The following is a 24,053-nucleotide window of genomic DNA, read 5'->3' as shown; positions in this document are numbered from 1 at the left end:
TCATATGTTCTGCATATCGCGATTTAAGGTCGACACCAGCTTTCAACTCTCCAGCGGTCTTCCTTCCTGGACTGTGTCTTGCGGCTGCACCCTCCGGACATGACTAGACTGGCATCTGTCCTGTCACTTCTCTAGCCTCACTCCTGAGGCCCTGCTCCTCCAAAGAGGTTTCCAGTTTGCTGATCCAGCTCTTTCCCAGGTGGGAGGATGCTCTGTTGTTAAGAGAAATGCTGTTCTAACAGGCAAATTCATCCAAACGTGGCAGGCACAGCCTTCGCCTCGCACAGTCAAGATGACCCTATGGTCCTGCCCCATGGCCAGGGGCTTGCCTGGGGAAGACCCAACCATAGTAGACAGCTGGATTAGAAATTGGGTAAATTGAAGGTGAGTTGAGGAACGAGGGGGGCCAGATGAAAATGCCTACATCATGGGGCTAAACTACAGGAGGAATGAATAGAAGCCTTCCAACTGAATGGTTCCCACCTGGTGCCCCGAGGGGACTGAGAGGGTATCGCAGGAGCGGGTCACAGGCCTGCCAGCTCCACCTCTGGGTGGCCGGGCAGGCAAGGGTGCTGGCAGGGGAGCGGAGGGTCCGAGAACAGAAAATAGCTCCGGGCAGTGGGAGCTGCGAGAGGTTTGCAAAACCGGCCAGGCCCTGGACTGAGCACCCGACTTCCCCGCCGCCGGGGCGGCTGTCGGAGCAAGCTCCGGACCAGCAGCCTCCCTCGCCTCTTGTCTTCCCGGAATCTGAGCTGTGGAGAGGACTGGGCAGCCACTCCGGAGTCCGGAGCTTGTGTTATTTTAATGTAAACTCGTTGTAAACAACTTAAAAATGGCTCTTCTTTTCCTTTAACGAGCTACAGGCAGCTGCTCAACCGCGCGTACATTCGGGGCCACCTGAGTCCGCGCCCCGGGGCTGCGGACCTCAAACTGGGCCCAGTAAACTCCGCTTATACTCGTTCTGCCTCAGGCCTCCTCTTTTAAGGAGACAGGGCCGACCCGGGAGCGGAAAGCCGGCACTCCCTAGCGCTCCCGCGGCGCGGCGAGCTGAGGCTCCCCAGCCCCCGGCGCTCCGCGGAGAGCGTGCGGGCCGGAGGGCGCCGGCAGGGGGCGCCGGGCTCCCGCGCCGATAGGCGGAGGCCTCCCGCGCGCGCTACGCCCCGCCCCCGCGCACGCTACGCCCCGCCCCCGCGCGCTGCGCCTCGCCCCCGCTCAGGGAGCGGCGCGCCGGATTGGGCGGCGCCGCCACGTCGGGGGCGGAGAGAGCGTCGTCGCGTCCGGGTGACGTCTCCCGCGGGCGTCGGCGGGGTCGGCGGCGTCGGCAGCGTCGGCAGCGGTGTCGGCGGCGGCGGGTGGGAAATGGCGGAGTACTTGGCGTCCATCTTCGGCACCGAGAAAGACAAGTGAGTGAGAGCCGCCCGCCGGGGCTTTGGGCTAGGGCACGGCCGGGCGCGGGGCGCGGGGCGGCGGCCGGCGCGGGGCGGGGGAGGGGCGCGGCGGCGGGAAGGAGCGCGGGCCCTGCCAAGCCGCGCGCTGCCGCCTCGTGGGCCGCGCGGCGGGAGCGGGGAGCTGGGCCGCTGAAGCGCGCCGGCGGGCGGCCGGCTCCGGCTCTGGAGGCGCCGCGGCCGCGCCCTCTCCCGCGGGTCCCGGCCACCGCCCGTCAGCGCGCGGAAGCCGCCCCGTGTGGTGCTGAAGTTGTCTGGCGGGTCTGGGCCTCTCCGCCGTTAGCACGTTTCCTCCAGCTTCAGGCTTTTAGTGTCACGTCGGGCAAGCCGACGTTAAGTCGCCAGATAACGTGGGGTCCTCAGTGCTGGGGTTTTCCCACTTAACAAGCTCCTTGCCTGTTTTAGCGATTATGGGGTCGGCAGTAAGGACACGATGTGAAAAAGTATCACGGAGACTGCGGAGTTTACTAACCGTGAAAGACATAGTCTGCTCTTAAAATACAGAAGTTCCTCCTTTTACGGCGGGATTGCGTCCCGATAAACCCATCGTAAATCGTAAATGCATTTAATGCCCCGAGTAAACCCATCGTAAAAGTCGACAGATGTTAAGTCGGGGACTGTCTGTAATTGAATATGCAATTCCAATATAAGGAAGAGATGTTTTGGTAGGTTTTTTTTTTTTTTTAAGGTTGCATGCCTTCCCTAATCAATGGTTAGGTTAAAAGTAAATAATTTAATTTCACTTTTGTTTAATTGCCACCTTGGCACATATTTCCAGTGCATTGGCTGAAATTCAGATTCAGGGGAATGGCTCTAGTTTAAGGATAATTCTTATTTTGAAAACCTAAAGACTAAACGTCTGGCTTAATCTACTCTTTGAGTAAGTAGTTATCATCTTGGCATTTTTCAATGCCCTACAAAGCTTACATGAATATATATTTTTATGAGAAACCTCTACATTTGTCATAATGTTTTTAATGCCACTTTTTTCATACACTGTTTAAAATGTTTCTGTTTTCCAGGATGGAGTCTATCTTGTAAAATGTCCTCTTTACACATAATAGAATGTCCTGTGTTGTTTGGAATCTCCTGTGTTGTTGTTTCTTTCTAGCAAAATCTTATGCCAGAATCACCAGTCATAGTCACTCTGAAAACATTTATTGGGTGTCAACTGTAGACCAATCTCTGGGGACTCAAAGATGGATAAAATTTGGGTCTTGTCCTCAAGGAAGTCATGAAGGGAGGAGGTACATGTCCTCATAAAGATAATTAAAGTGAAACACATTAAAATGTGTTAAGTGCTGTGGAAAAGTGTGTACCCTAAATGCTGTGAATGACAGAGGAGGTGGCTTGGGAAGCTGGCCTTGAAATATGATCTTGGTGAATGAATAGAGCAGCTTTTCTGGAATGAGAGGTTTCTCTGAGTTTAGGCTGAAGAATTTATGCAGAATCAGGGGCATCATTAATTCCACCTTTTCATTTATATTTGTATGTACCATGACATCTGTCTTATAAAAAAAAAAAAACTTCTTTCCTGTTACTCTGCAAAACTCTTACTTTAAAGGTTTATTCTAATAACATTTTTATATTTCTGCTATAATTAACCACATCTCAACCTATTGGGGCTGTACTGTGAAAGTCATGGTTTCAGTTCTGAAAAGTCGATTTTTTTTAATCTAGGTTACTTATGTCTTCATTTCCAGGAGATGTGGGGTTTTAGCTTCTAGAAAACAACATCAACTCATAAAAAATGAAGACGACGACGGTTCCTATTAACTTTTTTTTAATTTAAGCTAGTAGTAAAATGTAGGTCTCTACCAGTTAAATATTTAGCTTTTGGTAGAATGCAGTGGCTCACGCCTGTAATCCCAACACTTTGGGAGGCTGAGACAGGAGTATCACTTGAGGCCAGGAGTTCAGGCCATGAACGGGCCACTTAACTCCAACCTGGACCACAGAGGGGAACACCCATCTCAAAAAAAAAAAAAAACAAAAAAACAAAAAGCCAGCTTATTATACATTTGAAGTTATGGACATTTTCTAGATCCAAGCATAGCCTTTCTAATAGCTTTTATGTGATAGTAAATGGCATCTTTTATATCTTTCCATTTTATTTCAGTAATTTAATAAGTAGACCACTGAAGTTTATTGCTAGAAAAATTTTGATTAATTTACTAAACTCTAAGTAACCGGCTGTTGTGAAATGAAAGCCGTCACTGCAAGTGCAGGAACAAGGATTGTTTTAATTATATGAAATAATTGGGTATTAATTGTCTAAGGAAGGGGTTTGCCCATTCTGAGATATTTTTTAAATAAGCTCTTTCTTCATTTTCAGGTGACTTCCTAAAGATAATATTGTTGTCCACTCAAGTTAGATAATCTAAAGTGAGACTTCTAAGATAAGCTTGCAAACATACGTAGTAATCATTTTCCTCTCCTGATAAATTCAGATGGGCCCATGTTTATTGCTACCTGGTAATACATCAGTGGCTAGTCAGTATTCGTGGTCTACTACATTTCATCAAGGTTGAGGACCTTCCATCTTAACTCTGGATTGACTGTTGAAACAAATGGCACTTGCTAAAACATTGAATTTACAGGGTAGCCCTCCGACCTCTGCAAGTTGAAATTTGAGTGGAGTTCATCTAGTAAGATTTCATAATTCATCACAGCTCTGCTAAACCACCTGGCATTGCTGTCACACAGGCACGATTGCTGGTTTTAATTTGGTCTGGATCATCAAAGTATTTAAACAGTATTAAGAGAGGGCTTTGCAGTAGTGACAGAAGATGACCTTTGGTACGTCTTAAGACATGTTGGGTCAGTCCCCTAATATCTCATTTTCAGAATACTGAAACCGGGAGAGTTATTTACTTCAGACATTGTTTTTTTTTTTTTAATTTCCTGTTGGTTTGGTCTCATAGGTTTTGAGAGAACCAACTTTTCCTGTTTTCCTTAGATGATGATAGCACTTAGTGAGCACTGTGTATGGAGCACACACATTCTCTCTAGTTCTTGGAAGAATGCCAGAGCATTTTCTTCGTTTTCCAGATAGCTCCTAAGACCTGGGGCGACTTGCCCTGACCTAGGCAGCTAGTTGCAGAGGCAGGATCTTGACACACTATATTGTTTGGTGTCGTCAGTAGAGAATTTCATTATGGAAAACTGGAGAACAGATACGGTTAAGTTAAATTTAGTTTTTGATGAGAAGGAATTGGGTTAGAATTAGAGTAGGCTTTGTTGAAAGACTAGCATGTTTGTAGAAAGGGAAGTTGAAGTTAAAGCTGTCCTAAAATATTGCAAGGAAGAGAAAGGTGCTTACTACCACAGAAAACTATGCACCTATGTTTTTGTGAAGTAAAAAAAAAGTTTGATAGTGTATATCATGGTAATGACATATTTCCATGTCTTTAATATTTTCCCAGCAAAATAATCAGCTCTTATTTTCCCTTACAGAGTCAACTGTTCATTTTATTTCAAAATTGGAGCGTGTCGTCATGGAGACAGGTGCTCTCGGTTGCACAATAAACCGACCTTTAGCCAGGTTTGTTTGCTTTTTCTTTTCTTTCTTCTTTTTTCTTTCTTTTTTTTTTTTTTTTGTTTTCATGTAAATTATCAAAACTTCATGTACTTTTTTAGAGGTAATAATTTCCTAACATTGAGCAAGTCATTTTTTCCTCTGGCTTTTTCATTTGTGTTCCTAAGTGAATATGTTCTTTTGTTAAAATGAGAACAAGGCAGGTAAACCACTCCCAGTGGAAGGTCTGAGGGCACCATTCCCTGTTTTTATCATTAGAGGAACTTGTTTAAAAATAAGTTCTAATGTTTGTTTGTTGGCTGTGCCTGGTACTCAGTGCCCTGCCATCCTCCCTTGCCATCGTCCCTGTCCCTCTAATACACACGTGTCCAGGGGCTGGCAGCGCCCCTTTTCCAGGCACCAGTGGATGCAGAGTGAGCTTTCTGGTCTTGGCTCCCTGCAGCCAGTAGCGGTGAGGGAGCCGCCTTATGAGCGAGAGTGATCGTCACCAGGTCCACTGTGCTGTACGCTCAAGTTTCTCTGGGTGTGTCCTTGCTTTCAGACCCTAGTTGAAACAGCAAGTTGCATCATGTCATGCAAACATGAAACAGAGCTTACCAGTAGGAGGTGGGCATAAATTGTTCATAGCCCGTCTGTTCAGTTAATCAAGAGGTAGGGGCCTGTTATCTTGGGCTTAGACCTGCTGAGTTCAGTTGAACCAAAAATTGTGATTTTTTTGATAGTTTTATTTTTGGTTAATTGAAGAAAAGGCAGGGTTTTGCACACTACAAGGAATCACTGATGGATTAGAGGGAGAAAGCATCTCTAATAGCAGAAAACTTCTGCCCATGTTTATGGGAAAATTTGAAAATCTGTACTTGAGTCTTTCTAGACTTAGGGCTGGTGAGCTCCTTCCAATCCTCCGTTGCAATCTGAATGTGCAGCCTCTGAACCATCATGTGACTCTTGTGTATGGCCCCTGGAAGCTGCCAGCCTCTGCCTTTGAGCTCACATCTTTCTGTATGTTCTCCTGTAAGCATTTAAGAAGATCCACCACTCAGTACAAGTGAGCTGAAAGGAAGAGACATGGGTGTTTTGCTGTCAAAGCCCATGGAAAACCCCACAGCACAGTGTATTTTTAGAAGGGGAACAGATGGCTTTCCCCCTCCATTATTCCTAATTACTAAGTGGTTAGTATAACAAGAACCTATCTTTTAATACCTCTGGTTATGTCTCTTTTTGTGAATTTCAGAATATTGGAGAACCTTGCTTTATATTTCTATTTATTGTAATTGTTTTTTAAAACAAATGATTTGATTTATGAACTAAATCTCCTCACCTAAACCACCAGCCATAGATTTTACAGTAACCATGCACCTTAAGTGTGTGTCCACCCAGTCATGTTACACAAGTTTTCTTCAAGCTAGCCGGAGACACCTGCTTTGTTTTTTTCTCAATGGTAGATTACCTCAGAATACTAAACGTGAAGTTAATTGGGGCACTGTGGATCAGACAACATGGTGATCGCATTAGAGTTTGAGGGGTTAGTAGTCTGGGTTAGCTGAAGCATCTCAGTTTGATTGGCTAGTTTTGTTTGACTGGTTGCTTTTAGGTAATCCCAGCCACCTCTGATTTTAACGGACCTGCATTGCCCCTTTAAGTGAGGTTTTCTTCGTTAGACAGCCACTACCAGATCACCTGAGTGAGACCCACAGTGAATTTTACTTTTGACAATTAGGGTTCAGTTGAACTTTGTATCAGAGTTGTCACGCTGTCGTGACTCCAGTTGGAAACTGAGTAAAGTCAGTTTGGGGAAGCACCTGTGGCTTGGGGAGGGTGCTGGACCCTGAGTGCAGGTGCCTGTTTGAGTCTAGTGGCTAAGCGTGTGTGGTCTGGCTGCTGGGCCTTCCTCCCAGGTATGTTTCCCAGCTGCAGACCCTTGACTGGGGGCTGTCATACACCACTGCCCTTTAAAGGTAGCTAGAAAAGGAACCGGCTGGTTTTGTAAAACCACTTACAAAAATGCTTTGCATACCTCTTGTTTAGACTGAACATTTATTTTTCTCAATCCTGCAGTTACTGATCTAGCTGGTAAATCTCTAGCATAATTTAGGGTGGGTTTCTTTGTAAGCTTCTTACAGTGATATGGACATTAAGATTTATGTACTATATTAGCCTACTAACTTAAACATGGTTTGTTTTTTCAGACAACTTGATTTTAAGAAGAACGGTACAGTGTAAGGTTTCAAGTCTGCCTGATCCAGTTTAAAGCACAAGGGCTAAAAGGATTTTTTTCCTTAAAAGAAGGATCGGAAAAGAACAAATGTTTTAAGCTATTGTATTATGTAAACAGAGATCCCACCAAGAAAGTGTAAATAAGAGTCAGGTATCCATGACAGTTAAGAAACCTGTTTGGTGTGCCTGTTTCCCAAGACCAGAGAATTTGATGTACTGCATACGGTTGAGTTATGCATTTGGTTTCGAAAAATTATTTTGTGTGGGGAATATGATTATAATGTGAATTTTTCCACATCTTAGTGTCTGCTAGCTTGAAGTACAAGAAAATGTTAGTGTTCTATTATTTATCTTATATTCAAACATTTAATAACATGGGACTACTCAAAACAACAATTAAAATTTCTTCTTGGTTGCTGGCTGACTTGACCCAAGTCACTGCTCAAACTCTGTTTTCATAATATGATGGTTTTGGTGTACTCTTCAGAAGACAAGTGTCTGACTTGCGGGAAAAACAAACAAACGTTTAGCCATTTGCAAACAAATTGTCTCTTTGCAATTGTCTAATATATGCACAGCAGCCAGTAGAATTCCCCTTTTTATTTTTTTTTCCCCGCAGACCATCTTGATTCAAAACATCTATCGTAATCCCCAAAACAGTGCACAGACGGCTGACGGCTCACACTGTAAGTCCCACAGTTGGAGAAATTTTTTTAAAACAATGGTGTTAAAGAGCCCACTCTTAATTGAGACAAACAATGTTGGCTTCTGAGCTGCTGACATAGAGCTGTTGCAAACAGGACAAGGTGCTGGAACTCCTTGGCGCACACAGCAAGAACTTGATACTTGGCCACGTTCAGGAGGCTTTTCTAGGGAAAGTTGCTGGCCGGGCCTCTTCCATTGATTGACCTTTGTCATGAGAGCAGGTCCGTCTGTGTGAAATTGGGTTTTAACATTATCAGCCGATCATTGGTCTTTACAGTGACTGAACTCCTGGCCTTTGTTAAGTTCTTTCTGTAAAATTAAAAATTTTAGGAATATTAAGGAATCAAGAAGGTAAGTTGCCCAATAAGTGTGGGTTTTATTTCACCATTATAATTTTTTCTCTAGGAAGGGAGATTTCATGATATATAATTATTGTATTTCTCTAATACAGTAATTTTTTCATCAGTTTATTTAGGCACTTTTCTTTCTCAGTTCATTAAAAGTTTTCTGTAACATCTAAGAATATTTCAGTAGTAACCTCGCAAGCTCCTTGCACTTTCATCTGAACTGAAATTTTGAAATGGAGAGTTTTTACATTCTGTAAACAGAAATACAGTATTAGTATATCATGAGATCTCTGTTACATTGCAGTGTTAGGGTGTTTCAAGACAGCCATCAACTAAGAGAAAACATCTCTCTGCTTCTGAAGAAAATAACTTGCTCTTTTTTCAGCATTGAATCTCGACTGAAGCGATTACCAAAGGCAACCGGTTAAGTGTTTACATTTAATTTTCCATAATATAAAGTTGTTGCGTTTTGTATTTCAGACCATTGCCCTCTTGAACATTTACCGTAACCCTCAAAACTCTTCCCAGTCTGCTGACGGTTTGCGCTGTAAGTTCATACAAGTTCCTTCCCTGGTTCCCTGGGCTTGCGTGTCAGAGCTCAGTGTCCACTCCATCTGGTCTGCCGTGGTAGTGTCAAGGACCGCGTTTCACTAGAGGTGGCAAGGAGCTTTTGTCCCACTGACCCCATGGAAAGCTCTGTTGGAGATTTGAACTCCTGCCCACGTGTTAAGGGAAAAAGGGACTGGAAAGGGCACCCTTTGAAACAGTCTGGAGCTGCTGCTGCTCTCTCGTTCTTTACTCTGACCGTCATCCTAGGGGGAATGTACTGGAAGTAAACATGGAGTTATGTTTTTCCCTCTAAGAGCAACAGTGTTTGATGTTTCTCCCACTTTCTGGAACTTTAAAAAACAAATTGTTTTGAAATTATTTTTCAGATTTTATTTCTTATTATCGTTTTTTCCTTAAACTCCATCCTGGAGGTCACACTTTAGCTGTGAAAGCGTTGTTCTGAGCATGCTTCCCAAATGAGGGTCTGCACCTTGCATTGACCCTTGAGTTTTCTCACCTGTCAGCCCTGTGCCAGTTAGTCACACTGGGTTGGGTGTGCTCAGTTCAGATAGGTCCTTGACAAAAAAAGACACTCAATTTTTACGAATGTGCTTTGCATAGGTACGATCTCCAGCTGTAGGAGTTGGAGTTCCTTTGCTACATTTGAAAAATAAAGGGTACCTGGTGGGGAAATAAGTCTAAACTGGGCATTCAGTAGACATTACGAATTTTTTCCTGTACTGAGAAATAAGAAATTTAGGTTGAATTTAATTTCTTTATAACTATCCAGCTATGGAATCACTGGAATTTAGTCATTTGTAGATAAATTGAAATGAACACCTGGACTCTTATTAAAATCAAGGAGTCCAGACCGAAGGGTAGATACTTCTCATTCGCCAGATGTTTCAAGGCAGTAGAAGTTGAGATGCCCTTGGACAGCCACAAGCCTAAATTGGGTACACCCTTCACCTGGAGCCCCTCAGTTTATAGGGTGACCTGCACTGGGGAAATGACCCCAGAAGCTGGCCCCACATTGAGAGGCCTGGGTTATGCTCAGAGAGGGGTGCACATTTCTGTGTGGGGTGGTGTTTTCTTGCAAATTTTCCTGCTGAGACACTGAATGCTTTTCCATGCTAATACTGACCTGACAGTAGAGGTTTCTTTCCCTGAATCTGATGGTAGCAGGATTTACTTGGTAACCCTTGGTTTAAAATACCTGGTGTTTTGTTTTGGTTTTTTTTCTTTAATAAGATCAATAGGTAGAGGGAAATGTTTATATATGAACTTATTAAATAATTTTTGTTAACCCCTCCCTGGGATAAAAATGAGTGACAAGCAGGTGACTGAGTAACAGTAATTATTCTTTGCCCTGATTGTTGACTTGGGGACTGTGTGTGCTTTATTGACAATAGAATGTTGTATCTGTGCCTTTATTTGCAATTCACAGTACTCTTGTTTCGTGTATACAACAGATAAAAGTTTAGCTATTGCTAAATATTCCAATTCTGGGGTCTAGATTGTACAAGTTAAATGAGATTTTAATTCTGCATTTTAAGAAGAAATTAATTACCTAAAAGTACTGGCTTTTTTTAGCATACCCTTTGACATGTAGAAAAAAGGTTCATATGCGTGAATTAAGGTTAAATATGAATCCCACTTTAAGAATAATATTTTTGTGAGAAAACAGGTTTATTTTCCAAGTTGTATTATTTAAAATAGATTGAGTCATTTAAATGAATACATTTTTAGTAAATTAGTATTTTATTGCTCTTGTCTCTGCCTTTCAAGTCATTTTGATTGATTCAAAAATTTTGAGCAGAATGGATGTAGCCAGGTAGTTAAAGTAACCACCACAAAGCCTTTTCTCAAAGCTGCTAAAACTTTGAGCATGTAAATATTGTTTTTCCTCCTCACATTCTTTCTGATGTGGAAAAGGAAATGAGTTTTAAATATAAAAATCTGCCGTTTGGAGTGGGCCTCTCTGGGCTAGTTTTTCTGTTGTTTATAACTTGATTTCTACTCAGGGAAGGAGGGGATGTTCCTGGTAGCTTTTAAATTGGGATATCCCGTGGTACCACTGGCAGGCTGTCAGAAGTAGCAGTTGTTGCATTCAATAAGTTTTGGGTTTGAAAGCAAACTATATTCCTTGAAATTCAAAAATAACTGAAATATAGCTTCAGATAGGTTAGAAAGTGAACTTAAATCACTCTTAGAACCAGAACATAAGTTAGTTTTTGTTTTTAAAGATAAAAAGGTCTTTGAGCAAGCTCAAAGTCAGCTGCCTTTGGTGGGATGCACCGGATGAGGCAGCCAGACTTGTCAGCTGACCAGTCACCTAGGAGTGTGGTCCCCGGAAAGTAACCATCCAAGACTGAGCTGGCCCAACCTGACGCCAGTCGGGCCTTTGCCTGCCCCCATCTGGCTCTCTGAAACATCAGTTTATTGACATGCCAGCTTTTGATTTCTCAGGGTTTAGAGAACTCTAGAATTTGAACATAAAATTTGGTAGAGAGAATGATAAATTTGCAAAATCTACCCATACAGGGGACGTGATTTCACTTAGTGCATGTGAATTATGAAGAATAAACTGATGGAAATAGTTCTGGAATGTAAGATAAGAATGCTTTCTTCCACAAAGCATTGCACCTTTCTCTTTATTTGGGGGCATCCAAAATACGGTAATTGTGCCTGATAATCATCCTACCGGGTCTTTACGGTTGCTTGGGTTTTAATCGCATCAGAAAAATTTATAGCATCTATGGCTGACAGTCTGTGAAAGAAATTAGTTAGGAACATAAGCTCTTAATCACTTACCCTGATTTCCGCTTTCGTTTTAAACTAATAAAAGGGGGAACAAATCAGTGTGCTTACTTGGCCTGTATTCTAAATCTTAAAAGGAAGAAAATTTTATTTAAAAGTTTATTAATTTGAGAGTCAACTTTTCCTCACACTTTCTGAAAATGTGGCCCTTTTGATGCTGATTAAAACTGGTTGTGGTTTTAATACTTGAATAACCAGAATTGAGACTGTCACGGGGGCATTTAAACCTCAGCACACTTCACACCATTAACAAGCAGCTGTGTGCCGCAGCTGCTCGGTGCTGCAGGGTGCAGCTCTGCCGGGTTTTCTCTAGATAATCCCGTGTGTTGTCGTAGCAGTTTGAGTTTAAGCGCAAGAGTTCACTTTCGGTTAACCCCTTCTAACCAGCAAGATTTCTGTTGTTTCCAGGTGCGGTGAGCGATGTTGAGATGCAGGAACACTATGATGAATTTTTTGAGGTAAGAAAATTGACTGCTGTGGTTGGTAGACCTCTTGACCTTCTGTGTCCGCTTGGAAGGAGTTAAAATTTTTGTCCACTAATAACCATACTTACACACAAGCTATATTTAATTATACTTTTAATATATATAACTATCCTTAAGCCTCTGTGATCTCCCTTTAGGAGGTTTTTACAGAAATGGAGGAGAAGTATGGGGAAGTTGAGGAGATGAACGTCTGTGATAACCTGGGAGACCACCTGGTGGGGAACGTGTACGTCAAGGTAGGAGCAAGGCGGCGGCAGCCTCGTGTGCCGGCAGCTCAGGCCGACAAGTGAGGAGCGGGTGCCCTGGTAGCAGTTAACCTTGACCCCATAGGCTCAGGCTCACGAAGGACTCGGAGGGTTGACTCCATGCTTTGCCAGCTATCAGGTGTCTCTGGTGTCTGGCCGGCCACACAACCCAACAGCTGCGGGCCCGGTCCGCGGCATTTTAGTGAAGAATGTCTAGCAGTTATTGCTTAGAAGCTGTTTGGACTAGAGAGAAGTTAATTCATTTATGTTTGTTCTCTTTCCTTTTTTAAAAAAATAAAACCTCATTTGCCTACACAGTCATTACATTTGTTCCTTTAACCAATTGGATTTGAAAACGAAGGCAACAATTTGCATAATCATAAATAAAGGGTTGGCTGGTTTTTTAAATTGTCCTGCAACATCATTCCACCCTGTTATATGTAAGTGAGCACATAATATCTGTTTGGATCAGTGATTGAAAATGTGTTACTAAAGTGTGAACACCAAGCCATTTTTGTTTTCTCTTTTCAGTTTCGCCGTGAAGAAGATGCGGAAAAGGCTGTGATTGACTTGAATAACCGTTGGTTTAACGGACAGCCGATCCACGCTGAGCTCTCACCTGTGACCGACTTCAGAGAAGCCTGCTGCCGCCAGTATGAGATGGGGTGAGTGTGGGACAGAGGGACACAGCCGCCTCCACGGTGACTGGGCACAGCCCAGGGTTGTGTGTGCACCAGGTAATAAGCTGTTTTTGACCCACAGAGAATGTACACGAGGTGGCTTCTGTAACTTCATGCATTTGAAGCCCATTTCCAGGGAACTGCGGCGTGAGCTATATGGGCGCCGGCGCAAGAAGTGAGTATTCCTGTGTGGCCGTTGTAATGCTTGATGGCTTTTTTTGCCCTTAAGAAAACAAAAAATGGCAAAGGTGTTATTTCTGTTTAGAAAGTGCTGCTTAGATCTTAGTACATATTTAAAAATATAAAAGTGTACACTATATCTACCTGCACACAGAAAAACAATTTAATCATCCTACTTCTCCAGTAGAGATCAAACCTTGGTACTTAAACAAGGGAGTGGTTAAATGGTAACCACTAAAATGAAGTTCATGAAGAATTCAGTGTTCGGTAGTTTATTCTCCCAGATACGGTAACTTCCTTTAAATACTGCATGTGCCCACTGGGGTTTCTGTTGATTTGGCGGCAGATTAGTGGTGTCCTCCCTTCCAAACACTGGCAGTACGGCCGGGCAAGGTGGCGCACACCTATAATCCTAGCACTATGGGAGGCTGAGGCAGGAGGATCACTTGAGCTCAGGATTGCTTCGAGACCAGCCTGAGCAAGAGTAAGACCCCATCTCTACAAAAAATAGAAAAATTAGTGGTGCATGTGCCTATAATCCCAGCCACTCGGGAGGCTGAGGCAGGAGGACCGCTTGAGCCTAGGGATTTGAGGTTACTGTGAGCTGTGATGATGCCACCAGACTCTAACCAGGGTGTGAGAGAGCAAGACTGTGTCTCAAGAAAAAACACTGGCAGAATTGGGCACAGTCATATGTGTCTGGTCTGGCATTTAAATGCACAACCATCATGTCACAGAGCAGAAAGAATCAAGATGTTGGAGTATGGGTTCTACTTCCTAATTAGATTGAGTTCTGATCCTAGAGGGAGGGGTTCTCATCCCTCTCCCGTTACATAGACATTATTGGTGATTTGTCTTATTGTCAACAAAAAGATATAGAAGCAAACCCTGCTTTTCCCATCCCAAAAATGGGCCTAGTGGACACCGTAGCTAACGAGCACCCGCGGGGAGGGCTTGGGTGGCAGGGTGCCTGGCGTCTGTCCGGTGAGGGTTGAGGGTAATGTACGTCCAGTTCATGTTTTATCAGGATTCCCCATGAGCGTGTGAGTTGGTTTAGAAGATGTTGAAGATGGGAGGTGTCAGACATATTCAGTTATAAAATGTGTATTTTTTTCCCTGAAACTTTAACACGTGAAATCACAGTTAGGGCTTGCAATTTAGTTGGCAGCATTTTGTTCTTTATTAGTGCCATCAGTTTGATGAGGTGCAGTAACTTAAAGTGTTAGTAATTGTGGTTTTGTTTTGTATCGATGCTGCAACGTCCTTGTTTTCCTTGGTTGCAGGCATAGATCGAGGTCCCGGTCCCGGGAGCGCCGTTCTCGGTCTAGAGACCGTGGTCGTGGTGGTGGTGGCGGCGGCGGTGGTGGCGGTGGGGGACGGGAGCGGGACAGGAGGCGATCTCGAGACCGCGAAAGATCCGGGCGATTCTGAGCCGAGCCATTTTTACCTTACGTCTGCTAGAAAGTGTTGTAGTTGATTGACCAAACCAGTTCATAATGGGAATTTTTTTTAAAAAACAAAAAAAAAAAACATCACAAAGATGGGTTTCTGAATAAAATTTGTAGTGATACAGTATTCTTGGTGTGACTTATTTCTTGTGGAGATTTCTTTGTTTTGAATTTCTTTTCCTTTATAAGCCTTCCAGTTATCAGTCCTCAAGGTAAAGGTGAATATCCATCTATCACTTTGGGTATAAATGAAATCCTATTGTTTAAACTTGGGGTATGAAATTAAAACACCAGGTAAGGGAAAATGCACATGGGAAAAAGATCTCTTTCTTGTTTTTTACATTTTACTGAGGAATCCACAGCCTGTTGGGATCTCTTTGCTTACTAGTTAATAAATGCTTAAGTGTAACTCCTTTTAATAGACAACATTTCTTACCTGTGAGTTTTCCAGTTTTCCTTCAAGAGCTATGATGCATCCTGAAACGTGAGTGGTGAGTAAAAGGCGGACGTGCTCAGCGAAGCGGGCTGAGAGCCAGCGTGCTCGCTGGGTTGCATTGCTGATGGCCGAACCCCTAAACCACGCTGGGCGCACGTGGAGCCCCGCAGTGCAGATCCGCCGTTCTCTAAAACCTTCCTGTCCGCTGTTGCTCCCCCATAGCTGCTCCTGTTCACGACTTGGGTGGTCTGTGTGCTGGTGGCATAATGCGTGACAGCCAGCTGTTGACTTGTTCATGTCTGTCCCACACCTCCATGCTGAGGACTACGTGTTTCATATCCAAAACCAACGTGGTTCCGAGTGGCCATCTGAAGTCATTACTAGGTGTTTGTGTGTCTCATCCTGAGGAATCTCCAAGCTCTGGGTGAGAACTGCCCGAGTGCGCAGGCGCTGTGCCCACCAGCTGGGAGCGGGAGCTCCGTGAGTGTTGGGAATCCTGCTGTTGGTCTAGGAGAAAACAGCTCTTTGCCGCAACTGCACACTTAATATATTTGGAGGGAAATACTACTTGGCCACTGTGTTTCATGAAAGTTTTTACGTGATTCTGTGGATTCAACATAGGTTTGTTCAGGTTTGGGCTGCTAAAATTTTTTTTTTTTTTTTTTTTTATGATGGTGGACAGAATGGAAGTGGCGGTTTTTAGTGAGGGTAGGTAGTTTTGTTTAAATCTTGAACTCTCTGTACCTTCAAAAGTCAGTATTTCATTTCTTCTACCTTAAGTTCGGTCACAATTGTGGCCATTTATTGAGTCATTGCCACTCAATCTGAAGTAGAGAAGGTGGCAAAAATTACGTTTCATATTTAACATTGATTAGAATCGGCTTTTCCTCTGAAAGTCTTTAAAATGTGAACGAAATTGCCATAAAAATGGCTTCAAACCTTGCAGTGAGATGAGCTTACAAAGTAAAGCTTTTCCACCCTCTGCCCTGGGTGCCTCCTCGGGGTCTGAAGCAGGAAGTTGAGGCTTGTCCCAGAGGTGTCCCCACTCCAGGCGTGCTTGGGTCGCAGCTGGTCAACAGCCCAGTGACATAGCCATGGAGTCTGCCAATGCCAAAGGGACAGCTTTTACGTTGGTCCTATGTCCAAGTGGATTTTTGTAAAAAGGAAGAATACAAAAGCCACTTGACATAATTTTGTAGTGAATTCAGGCTCCAATACCACTGCAAATCAGTCTTCTCCTGAATATTACATGATGTATGTGAGGATGTCACACCAAATGGTGAGCAGCTGCGGAAGCAAACTTGGGTACAGTATCAGCACATTTAATTCAACAGTTGTGTTGAATTATCTCAACCTTTTGCTCCTTTGCAGCTTTTTTTTTTGCTTGTTTTGTCAATAGGCCTAAGTTCACTGTACATGTGTGTATAGTAGGTAAGAATCATTTTAAATATTGCTATTAATAAAACGATGGGGTTGCCATTGCCCTGCTAATTGGAGAAGATTCACTACCTTGAACTGCAAGTGGTGGTTGGCGGGCACTGCCTCGCTTGGTTCAGGACTGCTTGTCTACCAAAAGGCATAAACTGCAAAGGATTTCTTTAAAAAAACATCTCTGGCGGGGTGTGGTGGCTCCTGGGAGGGTGTGGAGGGAGGATCGCTTGAGGTCAGGAGTTCGAGACCAGCCTGAGCAAGACCGGTCCCGTCTCTACTAAAAATAGAAAAATTAGCCAGGTGGGGTGGTGCACCTGTAGTCCCAGCTCCTCGGGAGGCTGAGGCAGGAGGGTCGCTTGAGCCCAGGAGTTTGAGGTTGTGTGAACTACGACAACGCCACTGCACTCTATCTGGGGTGACAGCAACACTGTCAAATAAAAATGGTCTGAAAGCACAGAAAACAAAGAATGGCATTACTAATTCTGATTCTAGGTCCTTTGTAATGGAAAGTCAGACTTTGGGTCTTGTTACACTAAAATGTCACATTGGAGGCCGAGGTGGGAAGATCCTTTGAGCCCAAGAGTGCAAGACCAGCCTGGGCAACATAGCGAGACCTGGTGGAAGAATAAAGAGAAAAAAAGGACTTGATTGTGTCTGGCCCTAAGAAAGCTTCCCTTTGTTTAGTCCGGTAGTTCCCAGGTAGATTTCACAATCTGTGTAAGTTTCCCCAAAGAAACGTGATCAACATGATTTTCCAACTTTTAATTTGCCAAGTGGGACTTTTTAACTCATTCTCATCAAATGTCACCGCATTTCATGAAACAGCATTGTACTTCTGTGAGCCAGCATGAAGATGCTGGTGTTGCCGTAGGCCACCACCCACCCGTGTCACCCGTATTGTCAGGAACCGGCCATCCCCAGTCTGACTTCCGCCAGGGCTTTTGACGCCAAGATTCGCATCTCTGACCTGGGGCAGAAGGAAAAGTGCGTGAGTTCCCACTCTGGCCTCATGGTGTCAAAGGAACATCAGCCGCTGTGCTCTGAAGACTTGGATCTGCCCCATCTGCGTCAGCAAGCACATGGTGAAAAGTGGCAAAAACGGCTTCAAGTCCAGATGCGGCTGCAGCCCTGCAGGGCGCCTGCGCCACCCAGCTCCAGACAGGTCTGTGCGGTGCCTCTGGCGAGCCCCCGGGCACCGTGGCCAGGGTTCACACTGGCGAAGTCTCACGTCCGTCTGCACCAAGCCACAGAACAAGGTTGTGACCGGGGCTCTGTGCTGGGCAAGTTCAGGTGCCCTGGCCACCAGAACATGCACATCTCAAGGAAGTGGAGTTTACCAAGTTGAATGCGGATGGATCTGGAGACGTGGTGGCTGAGAAGCGGCTTGTCGCAGATGGCTGTGGGGGCACACACAGCCCCAATCGTGGTCCCCTGGACAAGGGGCGGGCCCTGTGCTGTGAGGGTTTCCACTCTGTTGCCCCTCCTCATGCCCAATACATCCTGCTTCCTGTCCACAAAGAAAAGCACTTTAATTTTTCATTGGGAAATACTTATACACAAAAGTAGAGAATGTTGCAATGAAGCCCAGACACTTTGACCCTGCACAGCTAAGTTTGCATCCCTACCACGAGGACGTTTGCCCACCCTGCGCACTCGGAGGGAAGGACAGCCTCGCGCAACCCCCGCTGTATGGCCAGCTGCTGCAGTGCCGCCTCTTCACCTGCCCTCGGCTCTTGGGTTTGGCAGCCACAGCAGGCTGGCACCAGTACATGACCTAGCCGGCACCTGACCGTTCCAGCTGGCACCGCAGGGCGGAGTGAGAGGGCCGCTGCCTCCAGAAGTGGGGCTCAAACAGAAATGGCCCTTCCCAGGCGCCGCTGCTCCCAGGGCTCCCTTAGCTCAGACGAGCACCGTGGGAGGGACCTCGGGAGGCCGTGGAAGCAGCAAAACTGGATGGTGGCTGTCGGGGCTTAAAGTTTGGATTGAGTCAAAAGGCCGAACTCAAGCATCCCAAAGGCCACATGTAGCCCCCACAAAAAGCTACAAGGGATAGACAATCTCAGAACTACTTTCAACAAGACGTGTTGGCACCTATATGTGGAAGGGCCCCGTGGCATCATGACCTCCTGGCCCATCTGGCCCGGTGGCCTTGCTCTGCTGAGCTCTGGGCTCTGCCCTCAGTGGGATTTCACATTGCATGGGGCCAACAGCGAGCTATCTGCGGCAGGCCGCCACCACGGAGAGCAAAGCACATGCCCAGCGTCTCACGTCTCATTGGCAAGTCGATGCTACTTATTTTCCTGGTCAGAAAAAAAGGACAACTTCCAGATTTTTTTCCTGAAATGTGTATGATACTGATAAAATCTCACCCAAATGGCCCACAAAACTACAAGGGAGTTCCAATTCTGAATATGGATGCAAAAAACCCTACATACAATATTGGCAAACAGAATCTAGCAGCATACCAAAGTAAATATGTCACTAGTAGACGGGACTTATTCTAAGAATTCAAGGATGAATTATATCAAATATTCGATCTGTTCTATTTTAAGTTTTCTTAGGAGACTCCTAATGATGCTTGTGTTGTGTCTCCTGGCTGGCTCCCATGTTTGTCGTATTTTCAGTGAGATGTATGATGCATGCAGATGCCAAGTACCCGAAACCTGAGTCTGGTTCAAGGACAGTCACCAGGTGATCATCCTGGTAAGTCCATCCCAAGGCAAGAAGTAGCACATTGCCAGCATCCCCGGTCAGCCCTCCCCAGCTGCAAAACTGTTCCTTTCTCCTAAAGGAAACAATTATCTTGACATTTGTGATAATCATTTTGTTTTGTTTTTATTATTTTACAATCTACATAGGCTTCACTAAAAATTATAGTTTTGCCTGTTCTTGAATATTATATAAATGGAATTGGCCAGATGCAGTAGCTCACACCTGTAATCCTAGCACTTTGGGAGGCTGAGGTGGGAGGACCGTGTGATCCCAGGAGTTGGAGGCTGCAGTGAGCTGTGATGACGCCACTGCACTCCAGCCTGGGTGACAGAGGGAGAACCTGTCAATCAATCAATGGAATCATGCATTTTGTTTGGCTCAGCTTGTCAGCAACATTCAACTGTTGGACACAGCTGGCTTGAAATCTGCAGCTGGAGGCACATGGATTTGGTGAGCAAAGAACAAAGCAGTTAACATGGTGCTGGCGCCACTGACCGGTGCGAGAGAAAAGGACTCTGAGAAAGGAGGCGGCGGCGCCCCAGGCGGGTGGAACAGGGAGGGCCACGTCTCTGAGGTAGGAACGAGCTTGGTGGGCCGTCAGGACAGGCTAGCGCCAGGTCCTGCGGTGGAGACAGCCCTCAAATCTTGGGGCTCCTTTCCCGCCAAGGGCCCTGCAGCTCCGAGGGTCTGTGCGCTAGGGGGCTGGGCTGCAGCGGCCAACCTGCCGGCAGAGGGAGGGAGAAACCTCGCAGGGGATTGGCACCTTCCATGCCACTGGCCGCTTGCACAGCTCTCGCTGGAGCCCCGTTCAAGTCTTTTGCCCATTTTAAAAAAGAGAGTAGTTTGCCTTTTTCTTTTTTCTAGAAGTTCTTTACGCAGTCTGGAGATAAACGTTGTTGATGTGAGTTGCAAATGTCTTCTCCCAGGCTGTGGCTTTTCCCTCTCTTAGTGGTATCTTTGGAAGAACACAAGTTCTCAGAATTAATCTAGTCCAATTATCAACTTCTCTTTTGTAGACGGTGCTTTCTGTGGGAGGCGCTTTTTGCCCCCCCCCAAGTTCCTGCCAATATTCCGTGTTTGCCGTAGCTTTATTGTGTTGCCTTTCACACGTGGCTTTATGATTTAGTTCTGATCATTTTGTGTGCATGGCATGAGATTAGTTTTTTTCTACATGGATATCCAATTGCTCCAGCGGCATTTATAGTAAAAGCAGCCACCGTTCCCCCCTGAACTGCAGGGGTACCTTTGTGGTAAACTGAGTGGCCATAGGCAGCTGGGCCCATTTCTGGACTCTCCGCTGTCCCTGTGCCTAGGGTATACTGCGAAGGCACGAGGGCCCGTGGGGTTTGCGGGTAGGTCAGATGTGGACTCGGAGAGAGGATTCAAGGCACCCCCAGTGGCTTTAACCTTGGCAGACTTTTTTGCCTTTATCAACTTTATTACTGTTAAAGCTGATTAGAGAACATGAATCTAGGTTGCAGGGCCCACAAAACATGTGGTATCACCCCATCCATGGTCTGACCTCGGGACGGCCCCCCTGGGGTCACCATGGGCCCACAGAGAATGCACAGTCACCAGGATGGCTGCCCTGTGCCAGCCTGGGAAGTGGGGGAGGGGAGGATGTCTCCAGGGCTCACACCTTGGCAGCAGGCCAGCGTCCTGCCGTCCGGGATTTGCACGGGTCAGTGCCAGAGCCCGGCCATCACACAGGCCACGCACACCTCCTCCCTGGGAAAGGGAGGGAGGATGTTGTCCCCTCGTGGGAACGCAATGCTGTGCCCCAGTATTCCTGGGCACTGTCTCTCAGCCCACTGGGCTTGAGCCGGCAGCTTCCCAGGGCGGGCTGGGCAGGGCTGTCCTCCTTGTCCCTATAGCTGCTTCCCCACTGCCTCCCACTGCTCCTTGGAGGCTCCCTTGGCTCCACAGGCAGATGGTGGCTTTTGTCCCAGGAAAGTTGTGTGCAGAGGAGAGCCATGGCCATGCAATAGTCAGGTTAACTCAAGAGCCACCTGCGGCCACGCTGGCATGCCACTCCCTCTGCCTCCCTGGCACGTGAGTCTGGGCCCCGTCCAGAGAGGCTCCTGAGCGGCTTTGCAGGAGACTGCAGGGGAGCATTGGCAGTAATCTAGAACAGCCAAGTCTGGAAAATACTGCCCTCCTCCCACTGTCAAGTTCCTAAGAGAAAACAGTCCAAAGCTGAAATTGCCTTCCTTCCCCACTTTAATGTTCAAAGAAACTGAAGTTCAAGGTCCTTTCTTTCCACCACATCTTATGTAAAGGAACCTTCTCAACCAAACAACTCTGAGACCGAGACCAACCAGGTGGCTGTCTTCCCTGGCCCTTGTTCCAGGGGCAGCAGGACAGTTGCTGCCAGACCATGTGGCCCTTTAAGGAGAGACCAGGGCTCAGGGGTCTATCGGACCAGCAAGTGAGGTGACCACTCAGTGTCAGTCTGTCCCCAACTGGTACCCACTAGATGGACCCAGTTAAACGGGGGATAGTGGCTCTGAGGGAGGGGTGCTGTCCCAAGCAGGGGCCCGCGTCTCGGGACGGGCTGCAGTCTTGCTCAGAAGACGCCCGCACATCCCACGCACTTGGCTCGCTCCCAGCTGCTGCGTCCTTGCAGAGAACGTGCAAACCGTATGCAGCAAACCTTAGACTCACAAAACGCCCACCTTCAGCCATCTGGTGGACAAATATTCAGGGACCTACTTCAAGTCCTGGAAATCGCACGTCTTTTTTCTTTTTATCAGTTGAATCATAAGATCAAAAAAGGTGAAACATCCGCAATTTCATGTGGTTCAAACTAACGTGTCCCAGGTTGGGTTGGGTCGGGCTGCCGGGTCTGGCCCTGTCTCTGCCCCCTGCTCCTGAGGACCCGGGCAAGTCACCCCAGCCCTCTGCACCACTGCTGTCTTCTGTGAGGTGAGGACTGGCCGGTGCCTCCCCCGCGGCTGTTGTGGAGGCTTCATCAGCTCCCGCGGGCAGAGCTCTCGGTGCACTGCAGCGAGGGCGTGAAGGCCAGTCCTGGCAGGTGAAGGCCGGACGTAGGGTGGGGCCGACCGGCAGAGAGTAGGCAGGAACCTGACAGGCCTGTGGGGCAGAGAGAAGCGCTGAGAGATGGTACAAAAAGTAGCGCAAAAGTCGCACTCAGAACGTGACCACATGTTGCTGGACACGGTGGAGTGGACGTGAGAAAGAGACGTCCCACACTCCTGGACCAGAAGACGTACCAGAGTCAAAAAGAACAGAACACTTTGGAATAAATTTAACCAACGAAGGGCAGGACTTGCACGCTGAAAATCACAAAACATTGCTGAAAAAAAATTAAAGACCTAAACAAATGGAAAGACATTCTGTGCTCGTGGATTGGAAGATTTAAAGTCGTTAAGGTGGCAATACTGCCCAAGGTTACCTACAGGCACAGTGCGATCCCCGTCACAGTCCCATTGCCCCTTTGCAGGAACAGAAAGGCTGCCCTAAAATTTCATGTGGAATTATAAGGGATGCTGAAAAAACGAGAGAATCCTAAAAAAGAACAAAGTTGAGGGACTTGCGCTTCCTGAGTTCAGAACTTGTTACACAGCTACAGTAATCAAGACAATGGTACTGCAGGGAATTCCTACCTCACGTTGCCTCAATGCACTTTGGATGGAAGTTGGACCCTCTCACCAGCCGGGCTCAGCCCCCAGACACGGTTCCAGTCCTCCTCCCCCTGGTTCCTCGGGGTGGTCAGTCCACACGCCTGCCTCGCACCACCGCCTCCTGGGGACCCCTCCCCACCTCCTGTGGGACAGCTGGAGACAACCTGCCTGACTGTTCCACAGACCCCACACCCTGCAGGGACTGCACAGATCTGCCACCGTGACCCCTCTCTGGCCCAGGCGACCACGGAGCTTTACATTTGTTTACATTTCTCTCTCGAATGGCGCCATGAATGGTCTATGTTTGTATCCACAAGTTTTGATAAATTTTAACTTTTAATAATAGGTTGGTGTGTATTTTATGGTAGTAAATGATAAAATAGACCAGTACCTACATATATTTTATGCATTCATGACATACCTTTTTTTTTCTTTTTTCTATATTCCCAGGCTACATGGTTAATCTGTGAGTTTTTTCAAATCGTCGAAAATCTCCAAAAATTTTTGAAAAAAATCTGCGTATAAGTGGACCCCGTGCAGTTCAAATCCATTCTTTGAGGGTCAACTGTACTGGCAAACTCTGAACAGGGCTGTTGATGAGATCATCGTTTTGTGCCAATGTTAATTTCCTGACTTTATTAACAGTTGGTTGTATTGTGATTGTAGAATATAATTCTTTGTTTTCAGGAAATGCTGAAGTATTTAGGGGAAGGGGGCATCGTGTCTGTGACTTGCTCTCCACAACTCAGAGAAAGCAGACAGATGGACACATTAGTTCATAGACCACGTGTGTGTGTGTGTGTATGCGCGCATAGAGACAGACAGAGAAAGGAAGCAAATGTAAAATCTAACACTTGGAAACTCTGGATGAGGGACTCAGGGAATTCTTTGTGTGGTTCTCGACAATTTTCTGACAGTCTGGAATTATGTCAAAATTTCTAAAAACTAAAAAACAACTTGTGCTGCTGTAACAAGCTACCAAAACTCGAATGGAGTGACACCAATCTATCATCTTGGACTTCTGTGGGCTGCAAGCTCAGGCCTCTGTGAAGGCTCCGGGGAGGGCCCTTCCTCGCCTGCCCCTGTCCCCCTGGCTGCCGCAGTCCCCTGCCATTCCCGTCTGCACCAGCTTAGCTCCAGTCTCTCCTCCATCGTCACCAGCCTTTCTGCTGAC

General features: G+C 46.2%; 1 protein-coding gene across 3 annotated transcripts; it reads left to right on the top strand.

Annotated features, from left to right (window-relative positions):
* Positions 1–1,262: 1,262 nt before the first annotated feature.
* On the top strand, positions 1,263–14,783 carry U2AF1 (U2 small nuclear RNA auxiliary factor 1). 3 transcript variants are annotated; one of them, XM_045540748.1, is made up of 8 exons: positions 1,263–1,403; positions 4,902–4,989; positions 8,730–8,796; positions 12,027–12,076; positions 12,241–12,339; positions 12,880–13,013; positions 13,111–13,203; positions 14,492–14,783. In XM_045540748.1, the coding sequence occupies exons 1-8, from the start codon at positions 1,360–1,362 to the stop codon at positions 14,637–14,639; spliced, it is 723 nt and encodes a 240-aa protein (XP_045396704.1). In that variant the 5' UTR covers positions 1,263–1,359; the 3' UTR covers positions 14,640–14,783. The 3 variants fall into 3 exon arrangements, with proteins under 3 accessions (XP_045396704.1, XP_045396705.1, XP_045396706.1); XM_045540749.1 differs by lacking the exon at positions 8,730–8,796 and adding an exon at positions 7,817–7,883 and having other exon boundaries at positions 1,276–1,403; XM_045540750.1 differs by lacking the exons at positions 1,263–1,403; positions 4,902–4,989 and adding an exon at positions 7,835–7,883.
* Positions 14,784–24,053: the final 9,270 nt, after the last annotated feature.

Source organism: Lemur catta, chromosome 1, assembly GCF_020740605.2.
Source record: "Lemur catta isolate mLemCat1 chromosome 1, mLemCat1.pri, whole genome shotgun sequence".
Classification (NCBI taxonomy): domain Eukaryota; kingdom Metazoa; phylum Chordata; class Mammalia; order Primates; family Lemuridae; genus Lemur; species Lemur catta.
Note: the sequence above shows the minus strand (reverse complement) of the source record. Positions and strands in the feature narration are given on the sequence as shown.